The sequence below is a fragment of the Zosterops lateralis genome, assembly GCF_965231275.1.
Source record: "Zosterops lateralis genome assembly, chromosome: 3".
NCBI classification, from domain to species: domain Eukaryota; kingdom Metazoa; phylum Chordata; class Aves; order Passeriformes; family Zosteropidae; genus Zosterops; species Zosterops lateralis.
The window spans coordinates 92,139,157-92,153,270 of NC_139764.1; the positions used below are offsets into that span (position 1 = coordinate 92,139,157).

The 14,114-nt window shown below is 34.3% G+C and overlaps 1 protein-coding gene across 1 annotated transcript in view; it reads left to right on the plus strand.

Annotated features, from left to right (window-relative positions):
• CSMD1 (CUB and Sushi multiple domains 1) overlaps positions 1-14,114 on the plus strand; it is a 1,076,561-nt gene that overhangs the window by 969,684 nt on the left and 92,763 nt on the right. Inside the window, exons 43-46 of the mRNA XM_083857383.1 lie at positions 2,317-2,494; positions 4,379-4,524; positions 5,978-6,058; positions 6,194-6,307. Of these exons, the coding sequence (XP_083713509.1) occupies positions 2,317-2,494; positions 4,379-4,524; positions 5,978-6,058; positions 6,194-6,307 (519 nt within the window). The remainder of the gene's footprint in view (positions 1-2,316; positions 2,495-4,378; positions 4,525-5,977; positions 6,059-6,193; positions 6,308-14,114) is intronic.

The following is a 14,114-nucleotide window of genomic DNA, read 5'->3' on the forward strand; positions in this document are numbered from 1 at the left end:
TAATGTATGTAATTTTCAGTAAATGACTAACTGGATTTGGGTATCTTTTGATGGAATTTTAAAAATGTTTACTGTTTTTCCATGGACAATGTAATTAGGTGTAAATGGGTATGAGAACAGATAGTATGGCATTCATTCATTTATAAATCAATGTGGTCCACTGTTAGCATTTGATACTTTAGAAGATTTGATTATACATTTACTCATTTCAAAAATCTATGCTTCTTCATGCCTGTCATTCAAAGTGTAATATAACAACATCATTAATTTAGAGTGATTTGTTTATTCACACTAAAGCTATTTTTATCTTGTGTGAAATCGAACCAGTAATTTTCTGTTTAATTTTATGTTTTCTGTGTTTTTTAAAGATCTTTGGAGAAAGTCTAGTAACGGCTGCGTGTATTGTCTCTTCTACTAGTTTTGTTACCTGTGACACGTTTTTTCTGACAAAATTTATTGATCTTTCATGGCTATCAATCATATAAGAGAAATTAGACTGCCTTTTCTGAGATACTATCAATCTGCATTCCTTCTTTAGTATTACAGAATAATGAAGGAAAAATAAAAAAAAGTATGCCATCGTTAACACCATTAATAAACCTGGCAAAAATACAATAAAGTCAAAATATATTTAAATATAAAACTTCAATCAGAAACATCCTGTATTAATTAGAAATTAATATTAGTCTCAGGAAGTTTATTTCCCTGTAGTAAGCATAATTGTCAAAGCAGTCTTAATTGTAAACATGGAGTACTGTGGATGTGGGGGGAACAGAGTAGATTTATGAGATCAGACAAAGTGACTATGGCATGAATGTAGGGATTTAGGAAATAGAAAAAGTGGGCTTGAGTCACATTTCCATCAGAACTCCTAGAGCTCATAGACAGTGTCAGATGCGCTTAGGGCCTCTACATGCAGCCAGGATTCAGACGGATAGAAACAACCCTTCATTTTCCATATCTGGTTTCATTTGTTGGCCAGTAAAGATTCAGGAGCAGGTGCCATTCCATTCACTGAATCACAGAATCACAAACCGGACCAGGTTGGAATGGACCACCATGGGTCATCTTGTCCAACCTCCTGCTCAAGCAGGATCATTCTAGAGCACCTGGCACAGGATTCCATCCAGATGGAAAATATACTAAATGCATCATTCAAGTTAGAACTGATATGGATGAAGAAAGTGAAGTGGTTGCCTGTCCCCTAAATCCAGAGATTATTAAAAGAAGTCCTTCAAAAAGGGCTACTCATCAACTGGACAGATGACTTTCTACCACGACAGTATAGCAGCTTTAAACCATACAGAAAGACAGCTATCCAACTATCCTACAGGAGATATCCTACTGCATTTCTCAGATCTCCTTCCTGTTTCCCTTTTTGCTTTCCTGTTTTTTTCCTTTTTCCTTTTATCAATTTTTTCTGCTCTTATTTTTCATCACTTGTTAAGTCGAAAAAGAAATGAAGAGGGTCTGAAGGAGAGTCACAGGAACACTGACAATAATAACATAAGCTTAATGGTAAGAGCTAAAGAGAAATGTTCTAGAGTAAGGCTGAGTGCCCATAAATGAGATTAAGGTCATATTCTAATGGATGAAACTCACTGATTTGTACTAATGACCATATGTCTACTTGGATACATGCTTTCATCCATATTCAGTCAATTCTTCCAAACTGAGACTCAAAAGAGCATATTATCACATTTTTGCTCCCCTTGAATAAAGTCAACCTTTTCATAGCTTTGATTTGGCTACATACTACATTCAGCAAGTGTGTGCAAATTTGTGTCTGTATGTCCATTTTACTTGTCATAAGGATAGTTAACATACAATCTGCAAGTGAATCACCATTAAAAATAACTCAGACCTGTCAGAAATAAATCATAATGGTTTTGGACTAGTGAAAGAACAATCAGCCTATTTTTTCCAGAATTGTATTCCAGTTTAGTTACAGTTCAGTTGGATGGAAACATGCAAAACCTACCTGTTTGCTTATTTCGTTTTTAATCTTGAACAGAAACAAAAGGTGCCCCTTTTTAAATGGTGTGTGGGTTTAGTTTCAAGAATTATATGGAAGCAATATAACCAGTAGATTTTGATGAATTTTAAGAAATTAAACCTAAAAGACATCAGCAGAAATTAATTTTAGAAATGTCAATATTTATTTGAGAAGCAACCAACCAAAGAAAAGGCTGTCTTTAAGACTTAGGTTGTCTTGTCTTGTGGAGCTTTAAGAATTTGGTAGCATTTTGATATTTCACTTGTAACATGAAAAACCATTTTCTAATACTAATTTTTTTTCATTTGTTTTCTTTTCAGCTCCTTGTGGGTATAATGTAACTGCTCAGAATGGTACAGTTTATTCCCCAGGATTTCCAGAAGAATACCCAAATTCAAAGGACTGTACTTGGTTAATTATTGTATCTCCTGGCCATGGGATTTATATCAACTTCACTTTACTTCAGACTGAGCCTGTGAATGACTACATTGCAGTTTGGTATGAAATCTTTTGAAACAGAAATAATTTTTTTTTTTCTGATTGATTTATCAAGTCTCTCTGTCCCAAGCTACAGATTTTCTTAGTATTGGTCTTAGTAGGTTGTCTTATGTGCTGAAGAACAGCATAAAACAACTTCTAAGGTTATCTGAAAAAGAAATATTTATTACTGTCTAAACTTTTAAAGATACTATTCCAAAAGTACTTTCAAGTTCGAACTCAGTTATCAATTGGATCTTGTTTGACTCTCCTCTAGGCTGAGGCCATGTAAGGTTAAAGTGGTGTAATAATTATAAAATATATTGAATTATACATTCCATGAACATACAGGCAATATATGTTAGTCTTTGCAAAACTTTCTGATATTTTCAGACATTAACTAATTTAGGCATTAAGTAAGATTTTCTTAAATTTTTTTAATATTTCAATATGCCTGATAGACATACTTTTCATATTTTCTAACCCAGAATTTCAGGCCTTGTACCTCCATGTCTTTAAGCTTCATATTGTACGTCCCTCTTCTCTGAGTTTGTATTTCTTTCCACACAAACCCATTCAACTTGTGATCTCAGCTGAAGAAAGAGGCCCTAGAGCTGTCTAAATTCCTGGATAAGGATTTACTGCACTCGAGAGCAGACATAGATAATGCCAAAGGTGTTGGACATGTCATCACTGTCTAAGCCTGGTCCTTACCCCATATACTGTGCAAAGTGACTTCATGTACAGATACAGATAGTTAAGGAAAAGGAAAGTTTACACAGAACAGAGGATGTAACTTATTCCTGTGTAAGTCAGCTGCTCCAATCTCCCAGTTGTCCAATATTTCTATGGATATTGGTGAGGTTTTTTCAAATAGTTAGTTTATAGAGATGTGCAACTCTTTCTGAAGAGCCATTTGGTTGTCTCTGATATGTGCATTACCTGTAAATCCAAGCGTAAAATACATCATAGATTGTCTTCTCTGACAGGTTATATATAATGTATGACTTCTCAACTGTACAGCTGAGGTGAATAAATATCCCTCTGCTTAAAAGACAGTGAAAGGTCAAAAGCTAACAGCTTTCTGAGACATTCTAGATAATCTCAAGCCTTCTAAACATATTGCAAAAGCTTTTTCATTCAGTTTAGATTCATTACATGTAATATACAAGATAAATAAAAATAAGTGTTGTAGACCTCAAAAGATACTTCAGTGATAAAAGTAGGGAGTTTTGTTTGTTTATTTATTCTGACTGTTCAGGCCTGAATGTTCTATATTATGATACTGGAAGTGAATGAAGCCTGATATTACTGGAGTATGTTCCTCTCTGGGTGTCTCATCCTACTGTTGAGAAACACGAACCACATTGTTTTTTTTCTGTTTTGTTTCCCCTCTTTTTTTTTTTTTTTTTTTTTTTTTTTTTAAATTTTTTTTTTTAAATTTTTCTTCCCTCTAGTGACATACCTTTGAATCTTTGGAATTTATATAAATGGCAGAGTAACTTGCAATTTCTATGACTCTGTGTTTTAACCATGAGTTGAAGCTTTGCAGCACCTGGGTCAAAATGCTAGAAATATGACAGCATCACAAGACTTCTATTTTCTTGGTTTTGTCTAACTCTGATCTGTACATGAAATTTTTTGGCAGGAACACACATTTAAAATTTCTTGCCACCACTAAATTTCTTGCTCATGTAAATATAAAAAATATTCATGTCTGAAGTTGGAAAGAGTATTGTGTTATAAGAAATAAATTAAAAAAAAAAAAAAAAGAAACTAATTTTAAATCATCAGGAAAATCTTTTTTTGCAAAAAAATAAAACTGCCCTCCAGAGAAAAGAGACTGTTAATTTGAGTGTTGAGAACATTAGTTTTCCAGCTGACTTTTAATGTTTCACATTCCAGGGATGGTCCTGACCATAATTCGCCTCAGCTAGGAGTTTTCAGTGGGAACACAGCTCTGGAAACAGCTTACAGTTCTACCAATCAAGTCCTCCTCAAATTTCACAGTGATTTTTCAACAGGAGGATTCTTTGTCCTCAATTTTCATGGTCAGTTTTCTTTATATAATTAACATCTAGTTACCACAATCATTTAATGAATTTTAGAAATATTTCATAACTTTGTGGAATACTGATTTACCAGGACTCATGGATTTGCTGTTTTGTTTTATATGTAGGGTTTTTTGTTTGTTTGTTTGTTTGTGGGGTTTTTTTAGTTTAGCTTTTTTTTTTTTTTTTTAATAACAGTACTTAAAAGGTTTTTTAAATTGCATATTAAGAAAATCCTAAGAATGTTAATATGGGGCTTTTGGTAAACTGTGTTCTAACTTTAATGTTAAACTTTGCCATCTAATATTAAGCTTTTACTCTTTTAATTACTTTGGCTTATTTATTCATTAATATGTAACTTTCTTTACTTAAATTATTCTCCAGCTGACCATGCCTAGGGCTCTAGGTCAGAAAAGTTTCTGGGATGCTACGGTAGGGCTGAACAATAGCATAAAGACTGATATGCAGCAAAACACTTTGTTCAAAGTTACATTCAGCACTAAAGGTGGTAAAAATTAGGCATCTACATCAGAAGTGAAAAGCTGAACTATAATTCGAGTACTAATTTGGTCTAGTTCTAGTTCTAAGTAAACCAAAATATGTATAATAAATGGAAGATTATTAGCCTTCTGGGCTCTAAATCAAAAATATACAATGAATTAATTTACAAAGACCAAAGTAAACATCACAGAAAGAGAATACCTGAGATACCTGTTTACATGGGGAAGTCCATGTGGAATCATTACTCAGAATCTGAAGTGTTTCTCTTGCCTGTATTTTTCTCCTAAAAAGAGGTCATTATGCATGGTCACCCACTGCACTTAGCCTGAGAAGCAGAAGCTAAAGTGGATAGGGCTATCAGGTTGTCCAGAGAGTTTTGTTCTGACAGTAAGTTAGTTCCATGAAGGGGAGAGTTTTTCTTTAGCATATGCACTCTCATCACAATCTTTATTTCTGTTTTGATTTTTTTTTTTTTTTAATCCAGAAAGGGCTTCTTCAGCTGTTGTAGGCATTCTATTCCATTTTCGAACCACAGTAATTTTAGTGGCCACCTTTCTTATGAGATTGCTCACAATTTATTGAAACAGATTTGAACAGCAGACAAGAGACTTTGTTTACGAGTGATAGAATCATAGAATCTTTTAAATTTAAAGAGACCTTTAAGATCATCTAGTTTCAACCCCCCTGCCATGGACAGAAACATCTTCCTCTAGACCAGGTTTAGACCTAGACTTGTATGATTCCTGAGATCCACAGCTTCTCTAGGCAGTCTGTGTCTCATCACGCTCATGTCATGAGCACATTTACATGGAAAATGTTGTAACTGAGAGGCCACGAGGTTCTGTGCAGCTGTCATAATTTGGGAAGTGTGCATATGAAATGAATTTTCTGTAAAATAATCCTTAACACACCAGTGTTTATTTTTTTTTTTTTTTTTCATTTAAATTTGCAGCTTATCAGCTCAGGAAGTGCCAGCCTCCACCCACAGTTCCACATGCAGATTTGTTTACAGAAGATGATGATTTTGAAATAGGTAAAATGATAGGTTTTCTTTCTCTTTCTTCTGTTTTCACTTGAATTCTAAGCTATTGCATCTTCCACCTGAGATTTTGATATACTTCTCTTTGAGGATTTTTTGAGGTTCAATGTTTTTCAATACCTTTTTCAGGAGATTTTGTGAAGTACAGGTGCCATCCTGGTTTTACTCTTATTGGACAAGATATATTAACCTGCAAACTGAATGCACAGTTGCAGTTTGAAGGATCCTCTCCATCCTGTGAAGGTAAATATATACGTTCATGGTGTGTATATAATTTAATATGCATCCTACATAAAGCACCAAATTTTAGCCACTGTCATTTCGCTAATGCTTAACAGAAAATTTTTCCATTTCCTTCTTTAATGTCTAAGAAATGCACGTTTTTACATATTCAGTTCTAAGAATTTTATGTAGAAATTTTATTCTTTAGAACCAGTGAGAAGTGGTTTTAACTATTTAATTCCACCATTACTTAAACACTGATTTCTAAAATTAACTTAACATATTCTATATTGCTTCCTATCAAATCAAGGATTTCTTTTATTTTGAAGAATACTAAAAATATGAATATAAATTAAGCTTTCAAAATAAAGCAAGAAATTATTCTCTCTTTGACAAATGTGGTGACATTGTATAACAGAGTCACAGGAAAAACCTCTTTTAAAATAATGTGTGGCAAATTTAAATTCTTCAAAGTATTAAAAACCTTTCAACTACTTATAGTGTGTTCATAACTACAACATTTCAAACGAGGAATTAAAAAGTTTAGTATGAATGATGTTTAGATGCACATTTTTATATAATGTCCTCATCTTCATAGAAAATGAGTTTATCTTGGAAATTTGTATTCAGTCTTCCAAATTTTTTTTTTTTTCAAAACCTGGTGTTTGGGTGTTTTTTAATTTATTTTATTTCATTTTGTTAAATAGTAAATGACAAAAAGGTTTTGAAATATTGAAAAAGTGATCAAGAAATCATCTGTAGAATTTTGTCCTAAAGTACCTCAAAATTTTTTGGGAAAAAAAAAGTTACTGATGACATGCTACCATTGAAATTTAAGAAAATCAAAAAGTGAACAGAATTTCTCTATTCTGTATTATGCAAGTTTAACTTTGATCTATAATATGCAATTGTGGATAAAACCTATTAGTGTATTGATGCCATATATGCATCTATTTGTCTGCATGAACACATATCTTTGTGGTAAAGTGTTTTTGTGGTTTTTTTTTCCCTCCTCTTTTCTGACTTGTGCGTACAATTAGCTGGGATCTGCCATGGGTTCAGACATTGGACTCCATATCTTTGTTTTGAGTGGAAAAGAATCATTATTCATTTCAGGACCCTTGCCATAAAATATGCAGAATTAATGGGAATATTGTGTACTTCTATATCTTTCTTGAAAGGATAACTGAATACTTATTAGTGTTTCTGATGATTTCTTTTTTTTTAATCAAGGTATTTCTCTGTAACAAATGTAATATTTTAATAAGATGATTTTACTGCAAATCTAGACTTCGTTTTTTAGTTAACAGTAACAGCAGTAACTTAACTCTTGATTGTATCAATTAGAGTGTAAATGCAAAACAAAAGCATGAAGTAAACTGAACAGTTACTGTAAAAGCTACAGAGATATTAGGAGCTTCTGCTAAGGGTTAGGTATCCATAGCAATTCCTGCAGATGTTGTGCAATTTGCTGTGTTTTGTCTGGCTCTGTCCTGTGAATACAGCAAAACTTTTTGTTATAAGGATGATATCAAAATAAATAATCTGATAATGAAAAATAAAAGTCCCATCAAATTATTCAGAGACAGTAGGCAATGGAATTGGAGGCATTAGAGTAAGATTCTGTCACACTTATTTTGGACATACATAAAGGGGGAACTTCCTGAGGTATATTGGGATGCACCTGATTTCCTTTCTTCAGAGAAGTTGTATCTTTATATAAATTTAATTTTCCTTTCTGGAAAGTAGAATTACTTGGTTTTATTTCTATCCCAGCCTCCTCAGTATTACTATGGAAATAAGTGCTGAATGTAATTCCTATTTTATTATAAAACCCTAGCTTATATTTATGAATCATATGAAATATTGCTAGATAGTTTAAAAGTTGTGCTTTCAATGGCTAACTTTATAGTGTTTATTCATAGATAAATATTTGAAAGTACACATGTTGCACTTTGTAAACCTTGGTATCTGAAGGGGGGAAATACATATTTCTGTATTAGACCAGAAATTCTGTATACCAGACCACTGAACTAGTGTTCCATAACTAGCACTGGCCACTTATGATTTTCTAGTGAAGGATAGAAAATCATTGCATACATGCAGTTAATTAAGGCCTCAACCCAACTGTACCTAAACCACTCTTAATCTAGCAAAGTTCTTTATATTTTGGATCGTGTAGGGCTGTTTCTTCAGTTGAATTATTCAGTCCTATTTTGAACCCATGTAAATGCCTTAAACCCACAAATTTTGTGCAAGAAGTTACATAATTTATTTATTTAAAATGTGAAGTTTGAACTTGGCACCTGCTGTTTTTACTTCATGTCATCCAGTTCTTATGGGAAAGAAAATCAATAACAGGTTGTTTTCTATTCACCATACTTATGGCATGATTCTATAGACCAGAATATAATTAATATCTTTAATCATTCTCCTCATCCTTCTCAATCCCCTGTCCAATTCCATTCTATTTCTTTATGAGTGACGCAAGATGGTACGGCATTTATATGGAACCTTTTTTTTCTCATAGACTTGAAAAAAAAATTGCTACTTGCTATGCAATTTGCATATTGTACTTCAAACTCATTTTTGAACTGCTTTCTCATAATTTCTACATTTTACCTATATTTTAGAATTGTTCATATTGTCCTTGTTGATCATCTTCATATTTTTTAAAGATAATAGAACACTTTCCATTTTCCTGAGCTGGGCTGTTGTAGTAGTCAAAAAAATCTATATGATAGAAGGCCAAATTCTAGGATATTATATATGAGTCTGATGGCATATCTAACAGGCAAGAAAAATCAATCTGCATGACACTTTTACATCATTCTCAATAAATGACCTCCAGATCAGCAATAATCACAACACACCACAGTTTTCTTACAACTCCTTTTCCCTTTCTGTCTGAGCACAGGCTTTCTCAAAACGTTTGGTACTGTGTTAACTTGCCAGGTACTTTCTGACATGCAGAGCCCTAGGCACCCCTACAGAACTTGCTGTCAGTGTGAATGGGTTTATGCTTAGCAGTGGTTGAACAGCTACAGTGATTTCTGTTTCTATACTTGGAGCTGCTGTTCTCATCCTATCCCTTTATCCTCTTGCTACAAATTTCTTTCATTTTTACTTTCTCTTATGGAAGTGTAGAGATGTAAATTAAAGGATGATGAGCATTGTGACAGCAAGAAATATTCCTGTACTGGTCACAAAAATTGAGATACTAGTTAAACAGATAGTGAGTATTCAGTGTAAGGTAATACAGCTGCTCAAAACACTTAAACTAGAGAGGTAGTGTGATAATATTGCCCTAATGTGGTGATAATATTTATGAATAAAAAGTAAAATCAAAGATGAGGAAATCAAAAGTAGTATTAGAGTTAAGAAGCTTGGTCAGGCCTTCACCAAGAAACCTAAATCAGATTTCTCTAAAAGCCAGGTTTGGGAATATGTTCCTCGAAACCAAAATATGAAGAGTTGTGCTGCCATGAAGAATTACCTTTCTCATGTGTTGTGGTTTGAAAGCAAAAGTGTGAGAGGCTCCAACTCAGAAATACAATTTAATAAGAAGAAAGGAAATAAAGTAAAATAAAATAAAATAAAATAAAATAAAATAAAATAAAATAAAATCAATAATACAAAAGACAACTGACAGAGTCAGAATACAACCTGAGCAGGATGGTGGAAGCAGTCCAGATGAGGTGGTCTTCTTGAAGCAGTGATCTTGTAGAAAGGTCTGGTAGCTCTGGTCCTCTGGGAATCCAGTAGGTAAGGGCTGCTTGTACTGTCCCAAATCCCAGATTATATCCAGGTGAAAATGCTTGGCTCCTCCCCCTGGGTGGAGCATTTTCCTTGATGGCCCATTAAACGGAGATAACTCCTGGAGGGAGTTACTTATGAGTCATGCGGCATTGATGGGCCATGAACAGAAGATAGGCCAAAGGAAGGGAGCCTGGGAAGAACACTGCCCCACCTGCTTTCAACAGTTCATGACAATGGTGATAGAATAAATACTTTGTGTACATCCTACACTACAACCCAGGACATCATGACACTACCCCACTGCACACAATTACATGTGACTGTGTAACATAAAGATGTTATTTCCTGTTGTTTTTCTGTAAGCATTGCCTTGTGCATGAATTTATGCAAGTTCAACAAATAACATTATTTGGAATTTACATGTGCAACAATGTTATTAAAAATGAATGTAAAATAGATTACTTATGTCCTCCAATATGCCTAAAGCATGTTTTTGGTATTTATTCCTGTTATCATTCCAAACTATTTTACAGTAGCTACAGTAACTTTTAAAATTCATGGGATTTACTTATAAATTATTGATAATTAAATATATTGTGGGGTTCAAGCATCTAATCTGTTTTGCAGCTCAGATTTTCTCAACTGCTAAATTTCGCATCAATTCTTAAACTTCAAAATGTGTAGGGAGTTGAGTTCAACCTGTAATTTAACTGACAGAAGAGAGTCCATGAGATATCAAATATGTTAATGTGTTAGTCGAATGAAAAATAAAAGAAACATTATTAAGAGTGGAATATTGTGGTGAGTTGACCTTGACTGGTCACAAGGTGCCCACCCAGCCATTTTATCACTCCCCTTCTCAGCAAGGCAGGAAAAAGAAATTAGATGGATAAAAACTTGTAGGTAATAAGGCAATTTATTAAAGCAAAAGTGAAAGGTCATGTGCCCAAGAAGAGAAAAAAGCCATATAATTTGTTCTCTGCTTTCCATCAGCAGGCAATGTCCAGTCACTTCCTGGGAAGCAAGACTTCAGCATGTGTAGCTGCTGTAAATAATGAGTACACCCTCTTCTTCCTCCTTCATTTTAGCCTTCATTGCTGAGCTGATGTCATATTGTATGGAATATTGTATGGAATATCCATTTGGTCAGTTTGGGTCAGCTGTCCTGACTAGGCCCCCTGCCAAGACCTTGGCCATTCCCAGCCTTCTGGGAGGTGATGCAGAATGTTGGAGAGACAGCACCAGTGCTGTGCCAGCACTGCTCAGCAGTAGCCAAAATTCTGCTGCATTATCAACTCTTTTCTAGCTACCCATATAAAGCACAGCACTGTGGGTGCTTTGGGGAAAAATAACTTCATTTCAGCTAGACCCAACACAAATATGCATGCCTCAACCAGAGCACTTTTTATTTAGGAGTATTCTATTTTCAAATGTTATGCAAGAAAGGGAGAGCTAATATTATAGAAAAAAAGGTCAAAAAGGCAGATTTTTTTAAAGCTTGTTTTGAGTATGATAAATACAAGATAATAATGCTGTGGAGTTTACTTTTATTCAAATTAAAGATATTAGCTGTAAAATGTACTGAAAAATGGATGTGCCTTTTTTTTTTAAAGAACAAGGTATAACAGTCTTACTGTCTCAGTATCTCAGTTTTATGTCTTTAGACATATGAATCTTGTAAAATTTACATCTTGTAAAGTGTAGCTTCCACCTTAAGTTCTGTAATTAGCAGCTAAGCTATACTGGAGGGGAATTGATGAGTAATTCATTAGGGTGCAGAAAGAGCCAATAAAGGCTGCTAAGGTGAGTAGTGCCAATTTGCACTAGCATAACCCTGTGGTACAGCCAGCTTTCCAGACTGCAAAGGGGCAATGACTGCCTTCCCCTGTCCCTGAACTACTCCAGAGCTGTTCCTCTCATAAGTCTCTGTGGTACATCTGCTATGAGCAGCTTAGATTGGAAAGGACCTCTTGTCCAATGAGTCTTAGCCATGGGAAATAAATCTTGGTAATAAGAAGACCTAAAGCTGTAGCTCATTGTTTAAAAAGATTTGGTCACTTCTGTTGTGGCACAAAAGCGATACTGAACTGTTTACAGGTTAGAAGGACATAAAAGTTTTGATTTTACTTGAATTTTCTGCTCTAGGAATATGTTGGTTTTCTCTCAGTACCACAGAGGAATATTCCATATCTCCTTTCACCCTTAGCATCACTATTTGCATTGATTTATATTAGAGAGGTACATTTTTTTCCCACATAAACATTATTTCACATAAACATAAACATTATTTATCCTTTTTGGAAATTGTTTTGTTACTAAAATTCTGAAGTTCAGTAAGTGAATTCAATAGAATATGTGGAGGAAAGAATTCCCACAGCAGTCCTGCTGATGTCTTTTCAGTCCTAAAAGCAGTCAGACAAAAAATCAGACATAATCAGGTGATAAAAATGTGGTTGCCTTTATAAAGGATCCTTTATGGTGTACAACATGCTGGAATACATGCTGGAAATGCATTGAAGATGCACAGGTGACATAAAGACGGCACAATTTTATGTTTCACAAATTAGCATAACTGACAAGAATCCCCAGTTAGAGACAACTCCTCCCAGGTTCGACTTTTTTGAAACTCCCCTTTAGATACTAACTAAACTCTGTTTATGAGAATATGTCTTGAGAAACCATTTTAACCTTGGTTCCCAGAGAATTTAACCTTGATCCCTGGAGGACTGGAATCTCTAGGAATGTCTTCTGCCTTTCTCTCTAACAGAGTAGATGAAATGCTAGCTATGAATCTATGTAGTTTTACACTAATAGCCTACAGAGCTATCAAATTTTAAAGAATATATGAAAGCAAAAAGGCAAAAATCAGTTTGGCATCATTGCACTGATCTCTTTCTTGTGTGCATGGGATGATGTGTTCAAGGAAATACTCTGACATTTAAGCTGTTGATTTTTAATATTCACTCACCAAAGAAATGTTCTTAATTACAAAGCAACATCATACTTTTCCTCAATTATGAGAGAAGGGCATGAGGAAACATCTGCAAAAGGCTCATTTTCTCCCGTGGTGAATAAATTACTTTCAGGTCCCTTCTTAAGATTTGGCTGCAAGCAATGAGACACCTAAGAGCAGTTTTTCTCTGTTATTCATAACTTTTACCTGCTTTTGAAAGAAACTTTTTTGTTGTCATTTTTTCAAACCTAGTAAATAAGCTATTTCCTTGTTTCTTTCCTTCACTTTCTGTCTCTGATGTCTTTACAAGAAAAACTAGATAAACCAAGAGCAAAGCAGCTGAAATAACAAGGCAGGAAAAGTAATTTTCTTTGGTTCTTTATCCTTTCCTCTCCCCTCCCCAATTTCCTAGTCCTGTCTCTTTTTCTTTTTGCAGACCATTCTTACCAGTTCTTCTCTGGAGCACTGCCACAGGTTTCTGAGATCATCACAGTCGGTGTCTGTGTTGAGAGTGTCTTTCTTCCTGTTCTATGACAGTTCCTTTATCCCAAAAGAAACTAACATTTTTCACTTTTCTGAATTGTTGATTTTCCTCTATGTTGTCATTTCATTCCTTCCCTGACTCCATTTTTTAAAGATGCTTGCAGTGTTTTTCTTGAGTTAGTGAACAATATCTCAGCACTCAGTGACAGTATTCTGGGAATCAATATACATTGATCTCAGGCTTTTCAAAATGTAATTCTGAATCTTATTCTTAGTTGATAATCTTTCACCCAGGATTCCAAAAACTTCATGTATTGGAGTAAGTAAACAGAGTCCATTCAGAGAGTTCTTAAGAAGATACTTAGAGGGCATCTCTCTAAAAATAAGACTTGTGGTAACTTAGCTGAAAGAGCACCCATATAAAGGAGGCAATAATAGCCTTTTAGATTAACCCAGCTGTTAACTTCTCTGGAAGAATTGTACTATTACACTTCCTAAGTAATGAGATCACCAGGTTTTAGTCTTGCTTGGATTATATGTGTGTAACATCCAGATATTTTTGGAAACTCCACATCTGAATGACTACTATATAATTGTTTTCATTAGTAATTTGACCAATGGTTATTTCCACAG